This window comes from Annulohypoxylon maeteangense (genome assembly GCF_022496945.1).
Source record: "Annulohypoxylon maeteangense strain CBS 123835 unplaced genomic scaffold GGS22scaffold_31, whole genome shotgun sequence".
Lineage (NCBI taxonomy): Eukaryota > Fungi > Ascomycota > Sordariomycetes > Xylariales > Hypoxylaceae > Annulohypoxylon > Annulohypoxylon maeteangense.
Window position 1 is genome coordinate 145,173 of NW_025953278.1, and position 24,085 is coordinate 169,257.

At 47.5% G+C, this 24,085-nt stretch overlaps 11 protein-coding genes across 11 annotated transcripts; 4 read left to right on the plus strand and 7 right to left on the minus strand.

Moving 5' to 3' along the window:
• Window positions 1–107: 107 nt before the first annotated feature.
• GGS22DRAFT_100035 (Nucleotidylyl transferase) lies at window positions 108–1,701 on the minus strand. The gene has a single exon (XM_047957650.1). It carries the CDS (start codon window positions 1,467–1,469, stop codon window positions 498–500), a length of 972 nt encoding a protein of 323 aa, XP_047813959.1. The 5' UTR covers window positions 1,470–1,701; the 3' UTR covers window positions 108–497.
• Window positions 1,702–1,845: 144 nt separating this feature from the next.
• GGS22DRAFT_175937 (anaphase-promoting complex, subunit 10-domain-containing protein) lies at window positions 1,846–3,654 on the minus strand. Its single transcript, XM_047963335.1, has 3 exons — window positions 3,322–3,654; window positions 2,785–3,073; window positions 1,846–2,730 (listed from the first exon to the last, which is right to left on the minus strand). Exons 1-3 carry the CDS (start codon window positions 3,545–3,547, stop codon window positions 2,172–2,174), a joined length of 1,074 nt encoding a protein of 357 aa, XP_047813960.1. The 5' UTR covers window positions 3,548–3,654; the 3' UTR covers window positions 1,846–2,171.
• Window positions 3,655–4,070: 416 nt separating this feature from the next.
• On the plus strand, window positions 4,071–7,951 carry GGS22DRAFT_175940 (peptidase family M1-domain-containing protein). Its single transcript, XM_047963336.1, has 3 exons — window positions 4,071–4,239; window positions 4,370–7,085; window positions 7,144–7,951. The coding sequence occupies exons 2-3, from the start codon at window positions 4,411–4,413 to the stop codon at window positions 7,757–7,759; spliced, it is 3,291 nt and encodes a 1,096-aa protein (XP_047813961.1). The 5' UTR covers window positions 4,071–4,239; window positions 4,370–4,410; the 3' UTR covers window positions 7,760–7,951.
• A 226-nt stretch (window positions 7,952–8,177) lies between these two features.
• GGS22DRAFT_175943 (uncharacterized protein) lies at window positions 8,178–10,824 on the minus strand. The gene is made up of 5 exons (XM_047963337.1): window positions 10,220–10,824; window positions 10,132–10,159; window positions 9,535–10,063; window positions 9,050–9,483; window positions 8,178–8,961 (listed from the first exon to the last, which is right to left on the minus strand). Exons 1-5 carry the CDS (start codon window positions 10,411–10,413, stop codon window positions 8,752–8,754), a joined length of 1,395 nt encoding a protein of 464 aa, XP_047813962.1. The 5' UTR covers window positions 10,414–10,824; the 3' UTR covers window positions 8,178–8,751.
• A 339-nt stretch (window positions 10,825–11,163) lies between these two features.
• On the minus strand, window positions 11,164–12,017 carry GGS22DRAFT_175944 (uncharacterized protein). Its single transcript, XM_047963338.1, has 4 exons — window positions 11,878–12,017; window positions 11,786–11,817; window positions 11,623–11,704; window positions 11,164–11,567 (listed from the first exon to the last, which is right to left on the minus strand). The coding sequence occupies exons 1-4, from the start codon at window positions 11,971–11,973 to the stop codon at window positions 11,541–11,543; spliced, it is 237 nt and encodes a 78-aa protein (XP_047813963.1). The 5' UTR covers window positions 11,974–12,017; the 3' UTR covers window positions 11,164–11,540.
• A 280-nt stretch (window positions 12,018–12,297) lies between these two features.
• Window positions 12,298–13,253, minus strand: GGS22DRAFT_175945 (uncharacterized protein). Its single transcript, XM_047963339.1, has one exon. The coding sequence runs from the start codon at window positions 13,028–13,030 to the stop codon at window positions 12,794–12,796; it is 237 nt and encodes a 78-aa protein (XP_047813964.1). The 5' UTR covers window positions 13,031–13,253; the 3' UTR covers window positions 12,298–12,793.
• A 723-nt stretch (window positions 13,254–13,976) lies between these two features.
• Window positions 13,977–14,886, plus strand: GGS22DRAFT_100095 (uncharacterized protein). Its single transcript, XM_047957651.1, has one exon. It carries the CDS (start codon window positions 14,040–14,042, stop codon window positions 14,820–14,822), a length of 783 nt encoding a protein of 260 aa, XP_047813965.1. The 5' UTR covers window positions 13,977–14,039; the 3' UTR covers window positions 14,823–14,886.
• A 1-nt stretch (window position 14,887) lies between these two features.
• Window positions 14,888–16,424, minus strand: GGS22DRAFT_100098 (maintenance of mitochondrial structure and function-domain-containing protein). The gene is made up of 3 exons (XM_047957652.1): window positions 16,121–16,424; window positions 15,779–16,050; window positions 14,888–15,719 (listed from the first exon to the last, which is right to left on the minus strand). Exons 1-3 carry the CDS (start codon window positions 16,302–16,304, stop codon window positions 15,132–15,134), a joined length of 1,044 nt encoding a protein of 347 aa, XP_047813966.1. The 5' UTR covers window positions 16,305–16,424; the 3' UTR covers window positions 14,888–15,131.
• Window positions 16,425–17,412: 988 nt separating this feature from the next.
• GGS22DRAFT_175947 (adenylate kinase cytosolic) lies at window positions 17,413–19,261 on the plus strand. Its single transcript, XM_047963340.1, has 4 exons — window positions 17,413–17,941; window positions 18,052–18,104; window positions 18,174–18,328; window positions 18,449–19,261. The coding sequence occupies exons 1-4, from the start codon at window positions 17,794–17,796 to the stop codon at window positions 18,897–18,899; spliced, it is 807 nt and encodes a 268-aa protein (XP_047813967.1). The 5' UTR covers window positions 17,413–17,793; the 3' UTR covers window positions 18,900–19,261.
• A 200-nt stretch (window positions 19,262–19,461) lies between these two features.
• On the plus strand, window positions 19,462–20,933 carry GGS22DRAFT_175951 (Diaminopimelate epimerase-like protein). Its single transcript, XM_047963341.1, has 2 exons — window positions 19,462–20,204; window positions 20,409–20,933. Exons 1-2 carry the CDS (start codon window positions 19,757–19,759, stop codon window positions 20,879–20,881), a joined length of 921 nt encoding a protein of 306 aa, XP_047813968.1. The 5' UTR covers window positions 19,462–19,756; the 3' UTR covers window positions 20,882–20,933.
• A 376-nt stretch (window positions 20,934–21,309) lies between these two features.
• Window positions 21,310–23,959, minus strand: GGS22DRAFT_175952 (uncharacterized protein). Its single transcript, XM_047963342.1, has 2 exons — window positions 23,407–23,959; window positions 21,310–23,342 (listed from the first exon to the last, which is right to left on the minus strand). The coding sequence occupies exons 1-2, from the start codon at window positions 23,764–23,766 to the stop codon at window positions 21,801–21,803; spliced, it is 1,902 nt and encodes a 633-aa protein (XP_047813969.1). The 5' UTR covers window positions 23,767–23,959; the 3' UTR covers window positions 21,310–21,800.
• Window positions 23,960–24,085: the final 126 nt, after the last annotated feature.

Below are 24,085 nucleotides of genomic sequence, written 5' to 3' on the forward strand. Positions count from 1 at the left end.
TTGAACCAGGACCTACGAAAAACCCAGGACAGTTTTATCTGGGCTGTCATCTCCATTTACCACTACGCCACCAGTAGCCAGCTGGTAGCTGCGCAGTTCGTGGATCAAACTTGAATTACGACAGCAAAGTATAGTATATGGGTCAAAATTTGACCCCCTTCAAAATCTGCTGCCTGGCCACCCCGCACTAGGCGGCATGTCGTATCCCCTCTACGACGACAACGTTGACGAATGCTAGTCTCGTGATATGACACCTTAGAGGTAAAGTTCGACCTTTTAGTGCCTACCTACACCTACCTAGGTAGCTACTAGGTACCTAGTATATAGTAGGCATACCTCTTCCGGGTCTCGATGTGTAAGTAGGTTGGTCTTGATATCGAGTACCAACCACCTAGGTCGGTCGTGCAATACCGAAACGAACCCCGGTCAAACTCATTCGACTCTAAGGCTAGGTAAGCAAAGATCGTATGTTTGATTCGTTCTCATAATCGTCGCCTTCACGCACCAACCTCAGCGTACAGCCCCTCGCGTCGAATCCAATTTGTCACTTCCTCACTAACCAACTTCTTCAGCGCATCCCAATCCCGCGCCAACACAGCCGCGCGTACTTTCGTGCTACTTATAACCTCCTCGCCGTCCTTACGTCCCTCAACCATCAGTATCCTATTCACCCAGCCCATCTTTCCGCCGACTTTATCTAGTCCGCCCAATCTCAACCCCTCCAGATACGCTAACTGCGCCGCCGAATCGCCCCACTCCGCATCCGTACGCATCGAGACGCGGAGTTGCGCGTGTGCGAAGAAGGGGTCTAGGACCTGGGCCATGGAGTTGTCGGGGTAGTACTTCGGATCGAAGATGCGGATCAGGGTATCGAAGCCCGTGAGGTAGACTTGCTCTACCGGCTTCGGTCCCCTGTAAAAGTCGGACGAGGAGACAGCGCTGCTTTTCGCGTGGAAGTACGGCTCTGTTGTAACTGCGATGTCAACTCCCTCGCAATCACCCTCGCTATATGTTGCTTTAGTAGCAGTGGTGGAGGCTAGGAGATCTTGGGCGAAGAGGTACATCATCGAGAGCCGCTGTGGGAAGATGGCGGGCTTTGGCGCCTTGTCCGCGTTGTTGATCGCGAGTAGTAGTAAGACGCGTGACTTATTATCATCATCATCATCATTGCTATTATCACCACCGGCTTGCCTATACTCAGAGAATGCGGATAGTGCCATTTGTTGATGAGCGAGAGTCGGGGGGTTGAAGGAGGAATCGAGGACTAGGAGCCTTTTTGGGAGGACCTTAGGCGTTTGGGGGGCCGGTATTGCCAGAGGCGAAGAGGATACGGAGGGCGTTAAGGAGCATAGGACATGGAAAGTCGCATTGGATACCTGGTAGCTCTTGAGAGCTTGGGTAAAGTGAGTAACGAGATTGGGGGGAAGTTGTCGAGCCATCGGAGCGCTGTCTGTTTCTAGCGAAGACATTCTTGTATTAATGAGTCTATGCGAAGTAGGTACCTAGTAGGTAGGGATATGTAGAACCACCAGACTTGACGTCTCCTATGATATAAAACAAGCAATGCAAAACATGATGAAGATCACATTCCTAGAATTGATTACGTCGATTACATCGATGCTGGGGATGATGCTAGACTAGGGAATTAGGAAAGAGGATGACGGAGTGAAAAAAAACCCTGGACTCTAAAGAGGTCCGAAGATTTAACCTTTTAGCGAACGGTTGGTCCCGTCGGTGGGTCCTGTATAGAATCTTATCTCATCTAATCTCCTTAAACTAAACTTTCCTATATCCGTACTATGTAGGTAGGTAGGTAGGTAGTATGCGCAATTGCATTATAATTTATCACATTTCAACTTTTTAAAAAGGCCAGCCAGAAATCATACTGTCCAAAACAGTTTTTATTTGGAGGCCAGGGAACTGGATTGAAGGGGATCGCAGATCGATGCGAAAACAAAATCGCCTATCTGGTGTTGGGGAGTATTTAGGGGGACATCGTCGTCTTACCTCTTAGCAATGAGAGGCACATGCACAAGCTTTTCCGTTCCTTGATGCAATATGACTGTGAAACAAAAGCAACCATAGGGTATCATCAAATTAATCAACCGGTATCCCAGAACGCCTCCATGCTTTAAAATGAGAGCTTGACTTCTCAGTTACTTGAGGCCTATTCAGCGAATCTCGGGCTCCCTCATAAAGTCGGGGATGGTCAGTCCACCGTCGCCGGGCGTGTACTTTTTGGCGCTCTCTTTGCGTTTCTTCTTGGCAGCCGCAATTCTCGATACTGCACCTTCGTCGTGATCGTGGATATTCATGAGTTCCATTCGGTCGTCGAAATCGTCAATCGCATCGACCATCTCTTCAAGAGGATTATTCTCCGCAGTATCGGCGGCATCATCCAGAGCATAGACCTTAATTCCGCGTATGTGGGTATCCTTACCGTTCTGGTGATTTTCAAGAACGATAATACGAACGAACCAGCAGCACATTGAGTTACCGTCAGGACCGCCACCAGCTCCAGCGACGGGAACATCGATCCATCCCTTGGGCATGTTAAGCTCCATGGTTGTGAAAGGGATAGTGAAGCTAGGACCCCAACCGCCGGTGATCTGGATTTTAGTGGGTGTGTAACTTTCGTCAAGTTCATAATCCAAGTAGAGTCGGATTACGCGAATCTCTACGCGCTTGATGAAGTGTATGTTCAGTCGATGAGGTTGGGGACCATCAGATCTAGGTAAATTTTTGTTAGTGATGAAGGGATTTGGGGCAAAGACAAGCACCTACTGCCAGAACTGGTTCACATCATCATCACGCAGCTCTTTGACGCCACACCCAGGCTTGTAGCTGCTGACAGTGAAGCTGGCAAGATTGCTAATCTCCTTCAAGCCGACTGCGGAGGCATCGAACGGGACATCATCATGACCCTCCTCTTCCTCTTCCTCGTCGTCGTCTTCTTCCTCTTCTTCTTCTTCACCATTATCCTCCTCATTCTCCTGATCATCGTCCTCAATGTCATCATCACCATCATCAGCATACTCGACACGTTCGGCATTTCCTTCGGTTGCTGTGTGGTCTTCATAAATTCCAGCAGAATTGTTAGCTGTATTATCTTGAATGCGTGTCTCGGGTAGCGAGGTAGATGAAAACGGACCATCATCGGGATTCGAATGATGCCGAGAAATGGTGTATATTCGATTGGGAGCCATGGTAGATATAATCAACCTGGCAGTCAATGAAAAGAGAGCGGTGGAGGTGAATGTGAGGAGGGGGTAGGGAGAATGAGTGCAATGTGAGAAAAAAGAAGTTCAACAGTAAACTGACCTTGCGGAGTAGGGAAGAACTCAGCTCTGCCGACATCATGTAGCTCCGTGAGAGGCTCGGCAGCCTCCCGTACTCCAGCTCTAACTGGGTCTCCGGAACGGCCATGTGATTGTCGGGAGAAACGATCTGGTCTCATCAGTCGTCGACGGAATTCCTCCTGCTGTTGGCGGAGGCTGGCATGGCTTCTACCCGAGCCGCCACTGTTGCGGAGATCTTGTGGCTCCATTGGTGGATTACTTATAGGAAATGTATCAGACAAGGACGGTTTCAATCATAAAACCTGAGTTTTATAAATGAGTGTCTATGGAAATGAGTTGAAGCCGTCTACAAAGATGAACGTTGTGAAATATTATGAGGAATGATGTAAAACGGGACGTAATGTTTTCGTTTTACGACTAGCTTTAGAATTAATGGTGTATGCGATATACATATATGTAATTAAACAACTAGTTTGCACCTATGCATCATATCTATCTCACTTACTAATCAACATTTGACTTTTCAAATTCTTGCACCAAAGTACGATTTTATTTGCTTTTTACGCCTCAACCTGCTCAACCTCAAACTTACCATTCCCCAGGATGGTCATATATAGTACTAATTTAATAGTCTTCCAATTGATCATCCGGCCCTTTTTTCAACTAGATTCCGCAGCTACTTGTCTAGTTTTGCTAAGATAGGAAGCTGTTTATATTTCTATTGGGAATCCAAGAATTTGTTCACGTTATTAATTGCCAAGTATTTCCATACCCACATACGTACCTCCTCTTTTACATGTATTCACTGCCTACGCTATAAATTCTTCGTCTCACTATTAACGAAATGTTCTATATCCTAATATAATACGACGTGTGCCGTTTTGGAGGATTATTTGGTGTTGTTACGAGAAGGTGAATGTCTTTCTTCGTATTTCATAAGGTTAGTAATAATCTTATCAACTTGCAACTCTAATTAGGTACTTCCAACATTTGAAGTATATTACAGTGGAGATATGGGTACTTCAGGTACCGGAACCAGTTTTTATAGCTAATGAAAAAGAAATGTACAGGTGCATATTAGGTTTCCGACGTACCGATTGGCCCTGACGATATGACATCTGCAATGATGGATATGATTGGTCAGTTCTGCCGGCTGGTGGTCCTTCGATCTGGTACCACCGTTGCGTGGAATCTGATGAGGGGCACCGCGGGCAATGCGGGCAATGCGGGAGTAGTACCTATAAGCTCAGGCTGCTTAAGGAGTTTTACTACGTCTAGAAGCTGCGCAGCTTCTACTTGCAGCACATCTCCTGCATTTTTCTCAAAACAACAAAATCAACCAACGAGACAATATACAACTTCGACAATACCCGGACGATTTGATTGCTTTTTTAAGTCATTGGATAAAAGTCACAAGACAGTTAAACCCTGTCGACGGTTCACTTCAACACCTGCCAATTTCGTCATCAACCCGGCCAACCAAGCTCGAGATTCGCATCATCAATCTAAAGACAGATCCAGACAAACAAGACCCCACCTTAACTCATACCATAATACCACCGCACGTGTATCTATTAGTACCTATAGTACATATAGTACTACTATTAGTACCAATCGTACAAATAAGACTAAGGATAACATTGGCACCCGAAACCGCAGTCGCTTCTTCAACAACTCTCTTGGCCGTCTATTCTCCTCCTCTTCCAGAGTATCTTGTTCAGCCATCATCCCTTCGTCCATCATGGCAGATCGAGACGTTCTCCCCTCTACCGTCACCCCTTCTCATTATGACCTCAACATCTCCTCTCTAAACTTTAATGACTGGTCCTATAATGGAAACGTGACCATCGACGTTTCTATTACTGAACCCGTCAAGGAGATTGTTATCAATTCTATAGAGCTCAAGTTACTTACTGCTAAGATCGTGTCTGACCCCACCAAGGCTACTCAATCCCTAGAGACAACTACGTTCAACTATGATGAGAAGAAGCAGCGTGCAGCTCTCGTCTTCGCCGACGAGGTTCCAGCCTCGCAGAAGGCCACTCTTCAGATCACCTTCCAGGGAACCATGAACAACGACATGGCCGGCTTCTACCGAAGCAAGTACAAGCCCATCGTCCCCGCAGCCGCTTCGGTTCCAAGAGACGATACCTTTCACTACATGTTGAGCACCCAGTTTGAGGCCTGCGACGCCCGCCGAGCCTTCCCTTGCTTTGATGAGCCACGATTGAAGGCAACTTTCGATTTTCAGATCGAAATTCCCGAGGATCAGGTTGCGTTGTCCAATATGCCTGCCAAGAGCTCTTCTAAGACTCGCGATGGTTTTGTGTCGGTTGCCTTTGAAAGAACACCGGTCATGAGTACTTACCTTTTAGCCTGGGCTATCGGAGACTTCGAGTATGTTGAGGCCTTTACCGAACGAAAGTATAACGGCAAGCAAATCCCCGTACGTGTCTACACTACCCGTGGATTGAAGGAGCAAGGTCGATTTGCTTTAGAACACGCGCCGAAGACCATCGATTTGTTTTCCGAAAGCTTCGGTATCGATTATCCCCTTCCAAAGTCTGACTTGCTCGCCGTCCACGAATTCACGCACGGGGCCATGGAGAATTGGGGTCTCGTGACCTATCGTACGACAGCTGTTCTTTTCGACGAGAAGACTTCAGATGCTAGATACAAGAACCGCGTTGCATATGTCGTTGCCCACGAGTTGGCTCATCAATGGTTTGGCAACCTTGTCACCATGGATTGGTGGGACGAGCTCTGGCTAAATGAATCTTTCGCTACGTGGGCGGGTTGGTACGCTGTCAACGAGTTTCATCCCGATTGGCAAGTTTGGGCCCAGTTCGTGAACGAGGGAATGGAAATGGCATTCAAGCTTGATGGAATGCGTGCCTCCCACCCTGTTCATGTCCCGGTGAAGGATGCTCTAGATGTAAATCAGATCTTCGACCACATCAGCTACCTTAAGGGATGCTCTACATTGAGAATGCTAGTTAGTCAGCTTGGAGAGAAGACTTTCCTCCAGGGAGTTGGCATGTATTTGAGGAAGCACGCTTACGGTAACGCCAAGACCGAGTACCTCTGGCAAGCACTAACAGAGGCATCTGGGACCGACGTCACTGGCTTGATGGGTAACTGGATAGAGAAGATTGGGCATCCATTGTTGACTATTGCTGAGGAGCCTGGCCAGATTTCCATTAAACAGAATCGATATCTATCGACCGGTGATGTGAAGCCTGAAGAGGATGAGACTGTATGGTGGGTACCGCTATCGTTGCAAGGCAAGGTCGGACAACAGGATATCCAGAGATTCGCTCTCACCGAAAAGAGCACAACAATCCGTGACATCGACGATGACTTCTATAAGATCAACAGCAACGCTACCGGCTTCTACCGAACCAACTATCCTCCAGCACGTCTCGCAAAACTTAGCACTCAACTCGATCGCTTAAGTAACGAAGACAAGATCTCCATCATTGGTTCCGCAGCGGACTTGGCGTTTTCCGGCTACGGCACTACTCCTGCTCTTCTTGCTTTCATCAAAGGTTTCGGAGGTGAGACCAACCACCTTGTTTGGGCACAAGTTCTAGATTCCGTAGGACTAGTCAAGACCATCTTCGGAGACGATGACGAAATCAAGCGCGGCCTAGAGCAGTTCACTCTTAAGCTTGTCAACGATGCGGTGGAGAAGATCGGATGGGAGTTTCCAGAGGGTGAGGACTATCTCACAGGCCTGCTGCGTAAGCGACTTCTGCTTAGCGCTGCCGCAAACGGCCATCAGGGGTGAGTTATCTATTTCCTAAAGATCTGCACCTTCTTCATTAGCTAAACAAGTATCCAGAGTAACCGAAAAAGCAAAGTCACTGTTCAACTCTTGGGTTGAGAAAGGAACTCCCCTACACCCAAACCTAAGAACCGTAGTCTACCGTACCGCTGTTAAGACCGACCCGGCCAAGGCAGTGGAGGTTCTCAAGAAAGAATGGTACACCGGCGCAGCCATTGATGGCAAGGAGGTTTGCCTCGCTTCACTAGGCCACGTCCGCGACCCCGAAATCATCTCCAAGAGCCTACTTCCCTTTAACTGCGATCTGTCACCACCCGCACCCCCATCGGAGTCCGTGCCTTCAGGCGACATGCACTCCCTCGGCAGCGCCCTGTCGACCAACTCCGTTGCACGCCCCATCCAGTGGACGTATATTCAGAACAACTGGGAGAAACTAACCACCAAAATGGCCAACCCGGTCGTCCTAGATCGCTTCGTCAAGCTCACGTTGCAGAGGTTCACCGATACGAAGTACATCGACGAGATCGACGCCTTCTTCAAGGACAAAGATACTAGTGCCTTCGATCGTACCCTCGAGCAGGTCAAGGACGCTATCCGTGGTCGCGCGGCTTATCGCGAGAGAGATGCTAAGGTCATCAAGGATTGGTTGAGTGCGAATGGGTATCTCCAATAGAGGGATGCATCTATGGCGGGGGGTTAAACATCCATATCTCACGTGCTTCAGATGACATCATGGATGCATTAGGCAGTACCTAAGAATCTTGCAGATAATTCTTCGCTGCAAGATCTTTGATACTGTATCAAGGTGTAGATAGCCCAGAGGCAGATAAACACCACAATGAATATATCAAATACCCTATGAAAGGAAATGACTTTATAATATTGCCTCATCAGGCGGAGCTCGTATGTATGTAATATTTGCCTCGATGACAAACCATAATATTCCATGATTCAAGTAGGTTCTTCCAGATATCGGTTCTTTGAAGCAATTCGTACCAAAATCGATCATATAACCCATCTTCTCAACTTACTTCAATATAAGAGCAGTCGCCACACGTTAGATGATTAGGTAGGTAGGTAGATAGACAACGAGGGTACATAAGCTCAACTACCTAAGTCAGTATTTCGGACCTTACTTACACTCACCACCTACTAGGATACACATTCAACGGCGTAAAATAACCGGGATCAAATCGTGAAGATCAAACGTGATAAAATACCTTTCTCTTTGTGTCGTCATAATACATGCACCGAAGAAGAGTATCATGTCATCGTGTCATTAACCATTGACTCCAGCCAACTTTTTCGCGTGTCGTAAATGCTAGCAAGGCTTTTTGGTACAGACAAACACCGGAATTCCTTTCCTACCAGCCGCAAACCCGCACGGAAATGCTGACGCCGGTTCATTTCCACTGTACTCCATCCCTCCTGAAACCAGAGGGAAAATACGATGCAGTAGACGTCCCGCCAATTCCCTTTTTACAAAATACATATGCACGGCGGTAAACCAGTGCTGTTTTGTCGAGTTCTCCTTACAACTAGACAGGTAGAGTCTAGATGTAGTCAAGAGAGCAAAGAAGATCATCGCCACGGCTGTCTAGCCAGGAGTCGATCCCGAGAGATACGACAATACGACCGGGGGAGACAGGCATGGGATCGAATCCTCTACGATTCCTCAATTCGAGGTCTTCCGCCACGCTGTCCACCGCGACCGCGTCCGCGACCACGACCTCGTCCTTCGCCATGTCCTCGATAACCACCTCGGTGGTAGTCACCTCGGCCGCGCCCACGATAACCACCTTCGCGATCGCCTCGCTGGGGTCGGTTACGCTGGACTTGGTGGAATCCGTCGTTCGCGTCGGCAGGAGCACGTGCCTAAACAGTAATTAGCAACACCCTTACCCAAAATTTACGCTTCCTGAAATCGCAATGAAGAGAAAATGATAATCGCTTATTAACTAACCTGAGGAGGGTTCTCGGGCTGTTCATCGGCCCAAGACTGTACATTGCCGGCGGACGCGGGAGTGGCGGTTAGACCAGTGTCGGTCTCGGTAGGGTCACGAGGGACCTTAACCCAGTCTTCTTGGGAAACAGAGGCGCTCAAATCATTGCTCTGGTCCCACCGGGACTCAGCAGCAGCATTAGCAGCGCTGTCGGCGACGTCATTGTTCGCAGGCAGATCCGAGCTGGTACTCGACTTTTCGGTATGACCGTTAGTTAATAGGGCAGTGGTACCGGTACTATCGATCTCGGTAAGGCCAGCATTAGCAACGGTCGGGTCGGTGCCATTGACCGCTCCGGCCTCATCAAACGCTTCCGCCTGCTCGGCTGCGGCATCTGCTTCAAGTTTGGCAATATGAGCAGCATGGGCTTCTGCGGCAGCCTTAACCTGGCCAACTATAGCGATATTAATGAAAAAATCAATACAGAATCTTCGTAAATACTTACACGTCGTCTGAAGCTGGTCTCCGGAAACGCCGAGTGTAGTCTCTTCCGATCCCTCAATAAGTTTGATCATAGTTGAAACAGCATTCTCGTCGCCGGAGTACACATTGAGAAGGACACCCTCCAAGGCCATGTTCTCGTCCGCGGTGGGGTCGGCTTCCTCGGTTCGTCGAGCCGCAGCCAGTCGGAGGAATTGCGATAAAATCAGGAGACTGTCATGCTTGATATTCTTGGAATCAGCTGCAGCTTTCTCCTTGATCTCATTAATCGCATCGACCTTCTCCTTCTCGAATTTCTCGGAGAGTGATTTCTCTAAGCTAGCCTTCTCGGCGGTGAAACGGGATCGGTAGTCCTCATCAACCTTCTTGTACTGGGCTAGCTGCTCCTCTAGCTGAGCAAGCTGTGATTCGAGTTGGGGCTTCTTCAGGCGCTGGGCGCGCTGGTCGGCATTGATGATCTTTTCGTCAACAAGCTGCTCTAACGACTTGTTCTTGTGCTGGTCAATCAAGGCATCCGTCTTAGAGGCATTGGTCTAGAGGAGGAAAATATAGTTAGATACGAGCTACTAGGTGTGGGGAAATATGACGCATGCAAACTTACGATCTTCTTGTTAATGTTGCGGATATTCCTAGTAATGGGGTCAGCATAGAGAAGGGTATGTACCTAACGTTGGTGAGGTCGGACTTACTTCTGAAGCTCACGAATGTATGCATTCTCAGAAGTATCATCTTGACCATCTTGGCCGGCGACAGAAGCGGGCTTCTCGGGAATGGACAGAGCAGACGGAGCAGGCGACTCGGTACGGATAGCCTTAGCCTTCTTCTTCTTTGCAGACTTGGACTCCGTCTGTACAGGAGGGTTTTGTACAGCGGAGGAAGGCATAGTGAAAGGGAAGATATGATCGTCCGTAGGAAAAAAAAAGGTTGTCGTTAGTGGAATTTGTGGAGGAGCTTATTTGCTCGCCTTGGCGTATTTTTACACTTCAAGGTTCGTGATTAAAAACGGGCAACGGGCAACGGGCGTGAGTAAAAATAGATATTGAAAAATACAAGCGCAAGTGTGCTTCTTTGGATGTAGGTTTCTAGGTTGCAGGTTGCGTTGCGTTGAGTAACGGTAGGAGAGTAGATAGAAATTTGTGTAGACAAGGTGAAGTAGTGTAAGTAGGGTCAGGTAGGAAAGGCGAATTGAAGATGATGAAAGCTGGGATGGTCGTTGGTTGGTTGTGAGATTGGTAGAAGTGGATGTTGTTTTTCTGCAAGTGTGAGTTTTGGGTTTCGGGTCAAAAAGTTCAGATCGGTTTTTTTTTCTTTTCGTCAGGGTTAACCTTAGCTCCTTAGGTCCCAATGCGGCGCCCACAAACGACCCCCAGGTAAACCCCACCCTAGCACGCGGCGCGCCCTAGCTTGCGGTAGCCTAGCACTTGAATGGAAGTCTTGGGTGCCTTGTACCCACTCAGCGAAACCTACAGAAACCTTAGGAATTGTCTAGGTACATGTCTATATGTACCTCCTACATATGTAGCACTTGAGGTCCAACTTTCACAACTCATCATTTAATGTTGATCCCATTAGATGTACCTAGATGTACCTAGGTACATGCAAGTGATACCAACTTCAATTGATGTTTTAATTTCCTCTTAGGGTTCAATTCTATGGATATCTTTACCCGCATAGTAGTAGGTCAATGACTACCTCAATTAGTATCATGCTTGGTATGCCTCTTAGTGCTTCAGACTTGAGGCAAGCATCGCGCCAGAGCTCATGAATTTACATATAGGGATATGTAATACAGCCTAGTTGAGCATGCATACTATCTGCATTCCCAAAATTGACGGCTGTTACTCATCCCTCAGAAATTTCCCGTGACAGCCCTGAAGTGTCTGGTCCACGTAAGACTAAAAAACAGATCACGGATACCTCTATGACCGTATAGCATCAAAAGTGTACTCCCAGATCCTTCATTAGTCAATTCGAAGAACATGGTGAGTTATGGTGGTTGTTGTGTGTTTTTCATCCCTTGAACTTGGCCAGAGTATCCTTTACCAAAATCAGTCAATAGTTCAAGCAAAGGGGTTATATATAGCAAACTAACCGCAGTAGCTTTCTTCACACTCCTAGCACTTATACCCCTTTCCCCAGATTGTTTTGCATCAATAGCCGCCTCCTTCATGAGTCTATTTTGTATAATTAGCCTCGCAATGAAAGAAATTAGAAGAACACTATGTATTCTTCGGAAGTAAGACTAGAATTCATACGTTTGCATGAAGAGTACGTAGTCGAGGAACATCTGTGGCATATATTTAGTCAGAGCGCGTCACGCGACTAGTACAAGGCAAGGCGGCCTTACCATGACATCGACATTTTTGCTGACGTTGCATTTCGAATGAGCCTTGACAATCTTCTTCACCGTCGCCCTCGGGTACAGCTTTTGCCCAGGAGCCATCTTGTGTCGGGTTCAAGTTTTGTTAACTTGAGGGTAGAAGTTGGTATTTAGGATTGGGATGGATGTATTTCTTATTTTAATGTTCGAATGTTTAGATGGTTGTAATTTGGACCAATCGGCATTAGCTGTCACTGCTGGCCAGGTACATAAGACGGGAAGTGCCGACAGATACATGTAGATGTACATACGTATCTTTGGGAGCTTAGACCAACTTACCCCCCACCTTTACCTAGCAGATATTGACTTGCAGCATCCGTACCTAGTGACGAAATGGGGCAGATCTGATTGGGGGTCACATGTCCACTTGAACTTCAACTCTTCAAGGTTTTATGTTCACAATAAAATTAAGTATGAAGTATGTATACGGGTACTTACATATTTGCATCTGCAAGACAGACCGCTACAATCAAACATTGAAATCGCTTCCTCCTCTACCTACTGTCCGCCCTAATCGATCAACCCAGATCTCCTATATCGTGGTTACACGCAAAATCGAGGCTAAGCTAAGAGTTGTCGTTATCCATTACGTCACCGCACTCATCTAAATGTTGCAGTACTCAGTAACTCTTTCGCTGACTTCGGTCGTTCGCCTCGTTATCCGACGAGAATGATACCTTACCGACATCATGTTCATTGGTAAATGCATACTATCATATGAGTAGATATTTACTTCTTCGCATCCCCTTTGCCTCTATAATGGGACAGCCTTACCCGTTTAACAGTTTACATAGTAAATTCCATTCGCCCATGGGTCTTTCCATTGTTCTTCTCTTTTGGGTTATTTTCGGTACAACATGTGGTGTACTACAGATGAAGCCAGTTAGCAACATATATTTCGATGTCTACCTTGAACAGACAAGCTCATCTTGTGTGGTTCAATAAAATTTCGAAATGGGGAACGTGAACTTACAACTCTATAACAAGGGCAATTTCTACACGAATACTTAGAACACGTGACACAGCTGGGAAAGCAATAGTAAGCCTTATAATGTCCTGTTTCGAGTGTAGCTAGCAGAATCAGCTCGGCGTTGGCAAGAAGACTGAGTATAGTAGTCATTATGTTGAAAACGAGGTTTATTTAGATAGGAAATGCATCAGGACTTTTACTAGGTAGTTATACTCGGATTTATGTCAAAGAGTCTAGGGATGAATCGAGGGGCGAAAGAAAGGACGCTGCTCTACATCCGACAATATCTATACAGGACCTCGGGAGTTATGAGTAAGCTGATTACAATATTAATAGGGGCTGATTCTAATGAATATTGCCATTTTAATTCCAACCCCCCACAGTCACTTGTATTTGCCCACAACAGAGCTAAGTGGCTTTTACATTTCATCATTGTCAGACGTCTGATCTTCCTCCAGGCTGATAGCTAGAGGCCTATGGGATCGGGATTCGGCCCGTTGAGTCCCCGTTGAGTCCGTGAGGGTCCTGTTGGCCACTAGTCCTGGGAGTAGGTTAGACGAAGAGCTTCACCTGTATGTATAGTAGTTAGGAGCTCCCCGCGCAACGACGCCGTTGTTTCCTAGATAGTCTTTTGGTTCCGCCTCGTGATAATCATACCTAAATGAGTAGGTACGAACAAACAAATGAGTCAAAACTACCTACCTACCTAAATACCTATATACCTATATAGGTAGCAAATATTGGTGATTTATGTCTCCTGAGTCCATATAAATTCGTCGTGACTTCCTTGAATAGAGACTTGCCTAAGTTTACTACCTCAGAATAGATGGAGACCCTCTATGCTGAGATGATACCTGTACATGGATTCCAGGTTCATAAGAGGTGTCTAATTGGAATTGAGAGATGAATATTCTCATAGAGGAAGTAACGTTCTTACCTACTAGGTACCTACTACATAAACATTAAGGAAAGCCAACCCCTAACGCTGTGCTCCCCTGTTCCATGCAACTACCACACAGTCAAAATATAGTCTCATACTGTTCTCTTCACTGTACTGAACCAACCTAATGTTAGCAAGTAACTTTCATTCATTTATGTCCAAACCTGATTTAATCCGTCTCATCACTATCAGAAGTCTCGGACATTTCTACGAAGGAGGATGGATCAACAAGTGCCTACACCGCGACAATTTTTGACAACCCTCATAAATAGTCTTGCTTCAATCCCCGTTCCCTCCACCATTTCGTCAGTTCATACAGGTCCTGTTAATACGGGACCATCAAACCCTCTCAAACTCATACCTCACACCTACCGACCTTTTCTCACAACTCTCTATACTCTATACCCTTTAACCCTTCTTCCCGCGCTGGACCTCCTAGACCGCCGTCTCGCCACGCGTGTTATCATCAACGCTCTCCCGCACCAACGACCACAATCAAGACTAGGGGTGGAAATAGGCCCATCATCGTCATTGTCACCAAGCTCTAGCAAAGTAACGCCAGAAAACAGCGAGACAACTCTGTCCACGTTCTATATCGTGCGTTCCGCGCAGCCGCAGCATCCGCGTCGTGGCGAATCCTCCTCGTCGACAGGTCTATCGTACGTCGTTCGCCTCAGTGCCTGGAACTGCACGTGCGCGGCCTTTGCGTTTGCCGCCTTCCCGCGCAAGGAGCGGGAATCGAATCCCTACCCCATAGACACTCCCTCCAACTCCCTTGGTTCCTGTATAAGACAGGACGATAAGTCGTCGAGGGGAACGGAGTGGGAATTTGGGGCCTTGAGTGCGGACGGCACGGAAGGGAGCGGGATTGATGGGGTTCCCTGCTGTAAGCACCTACTGGCGTGCGTATTGGCGGAGAGGTGGGATGGTTTGCTTGGGGGCTATGTGGACGAGAGGATTGTGAGTAGGGAGGAAGGCGCGGGATTGGTCGCGGATATCTGAGGGGTTAATAGGGGGAGAGGAGATGTACATTATGACATCTATGACTCCAATAATGATTTCACGAAAAAAATGCGCTTTTATGTATAATGATACAACAGACAAAAGGAATATACCCTATCGATTTCAAATAGAAGTCTTAGCAAGATAGGATCATGGATCATCGGGGGATCAGGAGTCTGATCAACCGTCTATAGATTAGCATGCATGCACGAGGCGCCTCCAACCTCGGAATCGACCTTTCCACCTTAGTCTGGATAATGTACAAGGGTCGAAGTAATTTGTTATCCCACGTTTTCATAAATAACCTCACTATTTCTTCTTTTCCTTGTCGCTACTCTTCTCTGCCGGCTCGCCATTGACACCGTTGACGCTACCTTCCTTCTTGTCCTTGTCATCTTTACCTGTCGTCGCGGCAGCCTCCTCCTTTGCCTCCTTCTCTTCCTGTTGTTGCCGGTTCTGGATCTTGTTCTCGATGAGGTCGTGGAAGGCTGTGATGGCGCGGATTAAGCTGCTGAGATAGATGGCGAGGAGTTGGTCGTTCGTCTTGACGCTCATCGCGTATGATAACTCTCCTACATTGCTGCCCTTGGCTTCAACGCCAGGTTTAGGAGTTGAGAGGTTAGGTAGAAGGTTGAAGATGTCTTGGAGGTTGCCTAGGACTGCATGATTCACTGGAAGTTTACCATCCTGGACTTTCTGAAGATAAGTCTGGATTTCGCGTAATCGGAGGTGTAATCCTTGTAGTGATTGCAGTTGGTTTGTAATGCGGGTGGATAGAGTACCGATGGCTACGTCTCGAATATCTCGAAGGAGGTGTTCAACACCAATTTCCTCTGCTTCTTCGGCTTCGATGGTGGATGGAGTGTGTACGAAGGTCTTGGATGTGGTTGTGCCATCCTATACGTCATTCATATTAGCCTGTGGATCATCCATAACTCTATTATGGAGCAACGTACATCCTTGATCTCCTCTACTGCAAAATATGCATCTGTTGGGACACCAGACTCCTTCGGTTGGACGTCAATGATGACTAGGAGAGGGTTCGGGGTGTATCGCTTGAATAGCTCGTTGATCTCGAGATCGGATGCGCGCAGCTTGGGTCCGGAGTGGTACCAGCCTATTAACTTCTCTCGCGCGTTGACTTTCTTGAACATGTCGTTCATGTTCTCAACATAGTTATGGTCCAAGAACCAGACAGACGGGTCATCGTTATCTTCTTCGAATGGAACTATGTAAAACGATTCAGTTTTAGCAATGCTACTTCAGTGTCATAAAAATTCCGAGAAAATGCGACCGACCTGCGAAGCTGTTCGATACTCGCACATTCTTCCCATCGTTCTGGCCCAGCAACACACCAACCACACGCTTCCTGGTTCCCTTCGCTACTCGGTTGTAGTGGTCTACGACGGAAAGGAGGACTAATGGGGCGACTGTGACATTTTTATTCACGAATGAAAGGGTCTCGGCAGTCGTAGTAGGCATCGTGAAGGGTAGAAATTTAGAGATGCGAAAAATTGAGTAGTGCGATGAAAAAGAGGAAGCTTGCTACGAAACAGAACCGAGCTTGATGAAAGTTTACAAACAAGGTACTAAGGTGAGAAGGCTGTCGTATGTGAGGCTGCCTTCCGCTCGAAACCCCGGTCAAGCTTAATTCTTGATTAGGGTTAGCTTAGAATGGTAAAAGTATCCAAGTACCAAGCACGGACCATCATTCTTGGATGGTCGATGACTAATTCTTAAATCCGACTTGCATCATCTATGTGGCTTGAGTTTTAAGACTGTGGCTGATCTTGTATATCCATTTTTATATCCATTCTTGAGGATCCTCGTTTTTTTTTTCAGAAACCCCCAACAAAAGGGTCACACGGATCGAAGAAGGAAGCGTCGGACCGTTGAACTATCCCAGCTGACTGAGGCATATTACATATATGCCGTGTCCTAACGATCTTAGTATGTAGCTAGGAAAGGACGCCTTCCGCCCTATCGCCCCTATCCGTTGGACCGAGTAGAAAGTCGCGAGCTGATCTTGACTATATTGACCATTTTTTGTTTGCTATAACTGTTATATATATGCCTACGTGTCTTTCAATGGATCAATATTCATTGCCTGTGTCGATTCAGAGCTCAATAGCAAGGTGCTTAGAATAACATATAACGTTAGAAAATATTACACTCAGTTTACTAAGCAACATTTCCACAAATTCCTCAAAGTCGTGATGGATGCTTGGATGCCGTTTCTATATCGTCAACTCGGCGGTCTAACGGAAATAATCGCAATGTGTCCTTGAGTTCGTAGAAATATAGCCGAGTGCTAAAAAGCAATGCTTAACCCAAATAAGTAAAGTGACACAACGTGGAAGAACACTGAAGCTGCCTCGGCGCCTGTAGCTCAAGGGGATTGCGGAATTACAGGCATTACTGGCAGGAGCTCCAGGTTCAATGTTGTTTGAGTGCCACGCCGCTAAGAAGCATGGGGGTATTTTCCCCACTATCTTACCGCTGTACCTAGGCTATCAACCACTGGGGAGCCCCAATTGTCTCCAATTACTCAACCTTAGCTTTACATTTTTAGAGGTACTTTTTAGGATGTACTGGACTTATTGACTTTAGTATGAAGACGGAGCGCTGAGGCAGTCGCAATCCAACTTGGCAACCTGTTCCTTGCTATTTGCCAAAAATGGTTTCGAGCTAGGTACAGTACTTCGTACATACAGCACCTGCGCATACATTTTTCGAAAAAAGAATTCCCCGATCCCCGACCTCGCAGAGAATCGCTGAACCTCGGACTTTCCAGCCTTTTTCAACATTTTACAACTTACTACGCTCTTCCAATTCTTCCCCCGAACTGTCCCATCACATTCGCATTGCCCTTCCCTTACTGTTATATCTCTCATTTCCTCAAAGACTTGCATAGTCGCCTCTCTTTTCTCGCCTTGGTCAGGCTTAATTGATTCCTTCCGAGCTCCTCAAAATGGGTGTAATCGACGATGAGATGAAGCGATTGCAGGACGTCGTGTCCGGGTTGGAGGAGCGTGTAAGACGCTTAGAGCAACGACAATCCGGCGGAAGTATATCTACCGAGAGCGTGCGCATGATTCTCATGGGTCCTCCTGGAGCTGGTACGTTCCCTATGTTTCCGATATTACCAGGGAAATCGTTAGGACCGGGATGTTTAAGCCTCAATTGGTCTTAATTAAGAGTTGCGCTGACCGAATTTCGTGATTTGTAGGAAAGGGAACGCAAGCGCCGAAGATAAAAGAAAAGTTTGCTTGCTGCCATCTTGTGAGATTGTCAATCCTGAAGCGATAACTGCCCTGGGTGCGGAATTAAATTGCTAACAGTTATGGCAAGGCCACTGGTGATATGCTTCGATCCCAAGTCGCCAAGAAGACCCCTCTTGGACGAGAAGCCAAGAAGATTATGGACGCTGGTGGTTTAGTCAGCGACGACATTGTCATTGGCATGATTAAGGAGGAGCTCGAGAACAATAAGGAATGCAAGGGCGGGTATGTTTTTATACCGCTTCGTAGCTGGTAGCTGTGCATGCGCATGCGCATGTGCGTTATAGCTTACGATCGACACTTCGCACCATATACGAGCATTGGGTGGAACTGATCATGTTCTAGTTTTATCCTTGACGGTTTCCCTCGTACTGTCGCACAAGCTGAATCGCTCGACAAGATGCTTTCTGATAAGAACCAGAAGCTACAGCATGCTGTCGAGTTACAGATTGATGACGCTCTTCTGGTTGCGCGCATCACCGGTCGCTTAATCCACCCTGCCTCCGGCCGAAGCTATCATAGCACATTTAACCCCCCTAAGGTCCCTATGAAGGACGACGTCACCGGCGAGCCTCTAATCCAGCGATCTGATGACAACGCCGAGGCGCTCAAGAAGCGTTTGGTGACTTACCATAACCAGACTACTCCAGTTGTCGGATACTACAAGAACACGGGTATCTGGAAGGGTATCGATGCTAGCCAAGAACCTGGTCAGGTCTGGAGCAGCTTATTGAAGATCTTCGACGACAAGAAGCCTAAGAGCGGAGGAATTCTTAGCAAGTTAACTGGCCAATAAACTAGCAGTTTATCACATTTGCCCACAACCCTTGACATGGCTTCCCAAAGCCAATATCTAGGAGATGGTTTGTCGACATAGATATGGAAATGGAAACGTGAAAGGCGTCATGCGATTGTCTGGGAGGTGTCATTCGAATGCAATGCGGCAACGACAGGTATTTGGAGAGTCAGTACCTAGGGAATAGTTACGAGGCGAAAAGGACATGCATGGGATTGACGAGACTTGTATCATACGACTTGCATGTACCATGACATTAATTCAACCTTGAAAAAGACATTTCGAATCTTATACCTTCATACGAACACCTGAATGCTAACTTTGAACAGAACTGATCTCTCCAATGGATGGGCAAGCGAAACCACTCACCTCAAGGCCATAGATCTTCGGCTAGGTATTTCTTGCTTTTAATCTTGCTTTTAAATGGTCTCTTGTGATTGGTCCCGATGTGTTATAGGCAGGCGATCTTTAACTCCAGATATCTCCGACCACTCACGATTCAAGAAATACGAATACGAAATCTACAAGCAGATTGTGTGATCACAACGCCTTTGTATCTACATGCCAATTCAGGGGCACGATACCTATATCGGCATAAACACGAATACGATTATAATTAAGATAGATTCAAACCGAGAGAGACGAGATTCGAGTTTCATGAGTCATAACTGAATAGTTGGGAAATGTGTTGCGGCACAGATTCAGTTGTGGAGAGAACCTCAAAGGCTACCAATGAACATATATAAGAGGCCGTTACCATCGAATGCAAAAATCAGTCTTGATTAGAGGCTTTCAGATACATCAGAAATACCAACTACAACTACATCATATGCCTATTCATACCGAAAACCGCAATAATGGCCTTAAATTTCACCACTTTTGACGTCTTTACCACTACCCCCTTCCAAGGCAACCCCCTCGCCATTGTACAAGTTCCGATCGGGACATATCTATCGCAGGATCAAAAGCAGCTCATAGCGCGCGAGTTTAACCTCTCGGAGACCGTCTTCTTGCACGAACAGACTCCAGAGGATGTACGCAGCTGGGTTGCTCGCGTAGATATCTTCACCCCGCTTGCCGAGGTGCCATTTGCCGGGCATCCGACGATTGGGACGTCTAACTTCTTGCTCCACCATCTATGTCTAGGTTCTGCCAAGAGACTGAGTATGAAGGCTGGGCTGATCACGTTTAAGGAACAGGGTAGCGGTGCTGAGGTCGCAGTCGCGCACGATGTACACATCCACCGAGAGCCGTTCATCGGGACACCGTATGCCCACCATCCCGTTGTCAGTATCGTAAATGGGAGTATGTGATGTCGGAATTCTTCTACCCTTTTCCCCTTTTGACCTCCGTTAGAAGCAAATTTCTTCTAATTGAACCACCCAGTTTGGTTATAGCTTTTAACACACGCTTAAACTTACAAGGTTCCCAAACTCCCTATCCCCTATTACCCCCTCCCCCTCCAGAAGAATGGATGAAGAGACTACTAACTCTTAAGCCTTATAAAAGTGACTTTCATCTTAGCCCAGCTACCCGACCTCGAAACCCTGGCACAACAGACAGCTAACTTAGTTGGGACCTCGAACACATACACCGCCAAATCCTCCCTCGATGAAAACTGGCGTCATGGCATCGTCGTCAGCTACTTCTTCGTCGACCTCGGGATCACTCCCTCTACCCCCTGGACTCGCAGGCTACGCACCCGCAGCCTCGGCTCGCGCGAGGATCCCGGGACGGGCAGCGCCGCGTCCGGTCTCTGCGCGTACCTAAGCTTGAAGGAAGGTGAGGAAGGGCCGTTGACGAAACGGTACGAGATAATTCAGGGCGTGGAGATAGGGAGAAAAAATGAGATTAAGGTCCAGGTTACGCTGAATCAAGATAGAAAAAGCGTGGAGGAGATCCTATTGAGTGGGGATGCGGTTAAGGTCTTGGAGGGACAGGTTCCCATTCCGGTGGCATCGGCTAGGGTTCGTCTAGAGTAGACTGGAGGTTACGATGGGAAAGCTGAAACGAGATAGAGATGGGATTATCTACCTACCTACCTAGGTACCTAGGCAATAATAGGTATGCAAAGGAACACTGCGTCCCTAGGTATGTGACTCAATTGAAATTACCTAGGTACCTACCTCGGCTGCTAGGTAGGTACTTAGGAGAAAACACATGAATTAGATAGGTAGGTTGTGCGGTATAATCCATGGGAACTGAGACGTCTTGAAATAAAGCAACTAGGACACATCAATATAAGAACCTTGGGATCTCGGAAGTTTAACAGAATACCTACCTAGGTACCTACCTAGTAGTATACTTAGGTTTAATACATCTTGATTACGAAATCACGTATAAATATCTACTGCAATACTTTGGATATATGACTTATGTCAAAATAAGAGTTACAACAGTAGTAGTAATTTTCCATTACAATCAGTAATCTCACTACCTAGTGCAGCAAGTAGTCAAATAGCCTCCAACTCCGCCAGTCATCTCTGTCGTAAGCTGAGTCCGAGGTATACAAGGAAAAGGGAAACATCAACGCAACGCAACGCAATGCGAGAGGGCAAAGGGGTAGTAAGGTAAACAGGTCTAAGAAAATCCAACGCCCCATTCCACATCGTCTCATTTCATCACCAAGCCCACCCCATTTTCCCACCCTCCTTTCACTTGCCGAAAAAAGGAAAGGCCAGAAAGAGCGAAATGGTGAAAAAATAAAAACGCCGATGGAAATGCAATCGTTCCGAGTATTGTATCTGAACGCCTAGCCTCTTTTCTCGGCGCCGAAGACAAAGGGCGCTTGCAAATTTGCAAATTTCCATCTCGCCCATCATATTAGTCCATCGGTATTGGAATAATAGACACACTCCGTCTCTCCTCGCCGAAAGTAATTAGGCGATAGGTACGTCAGTCTCAGGCAGACCTCCCCTTCCTCCCCATAGGAGCACTGACATCTCTCCTCTCGCCCGCCCCCTTCATCATCTGTTTTTTCGGCGTAGCGAGTCCCTGTGCCGCGCTCCTAGCCCGTCCGCGCCTCTCCTTGATCTGCGCTAACGCCTGCTCGCGCGTCATCGTCGGTGTTAGAGCCGGGTTATTAACGTCGAAAGACGGGGGCTCGCTGCTGCTACTACGATAACTGCAGGTGCTATTGCTACCGCGGTAGTTCTCCTCGCGGACGGGGACCGTCGTCGTCTTCGTAACAGTGAAGAACGCGGCTGAGGTGTGGGGGCGGATCGCGTCATGTTTGGCTGCGATTTGTTGAGCTCGAGTGTCTATCTCTGTCTCGGGTTCATGGTCAGAATGTGTGGCTTCTTCCTCATCTTGTTCAAGGTCGGCATGGCGTCCAGTGGGGATAGTCGGAATGTTCATAGGCATACATTGGGAGTCGCCTTCGTGGGGCGCATTGAGGAGGGAAAGGAGGGAGGTGCGTTCCTGCGTCAGTAGAGCGAATGTCGGAGGCTCAACAGAAGGGGTGCGGCAATAACGAGGGGGATCTGGTTGGGGATCTACAGAGGTAGGCGGCTCGGGTATAGACTCGACGTGTTTCTCCATCGCCTCAAGTTCTTGTTGAGAGACAGTTCTGAATATACCCTCCGATGGCACAAATATTGTGCTGCGCCTAGGCCCCTTTGGCAGCTTGATTTCCTCGGGTTCTTCATTTTGCATGACAGTTTCTACAGGAGGTTCTATTATTTCCGGCTGAGAGAGCTCTGGCTGGCGCTCTTTCTCCTGCCTTTGGTGCTTAGCTTGTGTAGGAGTGGGCTTCTCTGAAGATTCAGGCTCCTGGCCTAAGATCATCAGATCGGCTGCGTCCATAATCGAAGCCGATTTAGGCCGTTCTTGACGGATTGATGATCGGGCGCTTCTCCGTGGACGAGTTTTGGAACAGGAGCAGCATCGCAACTCGCACTCAGCCTTCACGAACTCGAGGTGCTCTTGGGCACGGTCAGCTCTCTGCTTCTCCCATTGCCATAAACGGGTCAGCTCTTCTATCTCAGCCTCGCTTGCGGCAGAGGATAGAATGTCAACAGCCGACAGAGAAACTCTTTCCTTCCTAGGAGAGGCGAACTCGCTCTCTGGATCCTCAGGTGGTAGCGGTAGGCGACCCTCCGCGGCGATTCTGGCGATCTCTTCGCTCTTTGCAGCGGCCTTGTAGGCGTCACGTTCTTGTTCGACGAAGGCAACGCGTTCGAGAGCCTTTTCTAACTGTTCCTGCATATCGACAAGTTGGTAGCGCGATTGAAAGGCTTCCTGCTCTCTGGCTTTGCTAAGTTCCTTTTCTCTCGCTAAAGACTCCTCAATAGATTTAGAGGCTGCTTTGACGACCTTTAGTTCCTCTTGTAACTTGACGGTAGTGGACTGCGTTTTAAATAATTCTTTGCGCGCTTGTCGTACTTCTTTCTCCCATATGGCTTTGCTATGTTGTAATGTTTCCTTCGCTTGGCCGTATTTTTCCTATAAAGACGTTGTTAGGAAGTCGGGCTCAAATTGGACAACATACTAGGCGCACTATGCTCACCATTATATCTTCTAGTCTTTCGCCCACTTTACGCTCTCTGGAACGGCTTTCCTCTATCTGCTTGCGGAGTGTTCGAGCCTCATCTCGATAGCGTCGCATCTCGCCTTCTGCCTCTTCACGTCCTAGCATAGCCCTCTTTAGAGCTGCGTCGGCAGTCTTCCGTTCGAGCTGTCTAGACATAGATGCCGCGCCAGCAGGGCCATTGTGCGTCATGTTGTTGAACTGGCGGATCTTGTCATGCACGTCGCTATCGCGGGCTTGGTCGCGTTGCTGGTTTGCTCGGTCGGAGGATATTGGCTGAAGTGGTGTGGCACTACCCGGCGAGCCTGGTGGGCTAGATGAGTGGTCGGCGTTAATCATTTGTTTTCCTTTTTGCAAGGAAGAATATTAAGTGTAGGCGAAATTATTTAGGGGCAGGATTGTAGTTATTGTTATAATTGTCAGCAATATAAAGTCTGTGCAACATTCAGCATTCAGCATTCAGTTTGCGAGATGTCTCAGAGAACTTTTGAGGTTATTGCCTGGCAATGTAGTGGAGTGTGGACGGTGGAGGCTATAGAAGTAACTTTGGGACTGGGAAATTTGATGATAGGTGGGTTGGAGTGTTTATCTTGACATAAGCACCCGTTGTCAGGTCAATGTTGACGGATGCCAGGCCACGTGATTGTTTTTAGCGGGC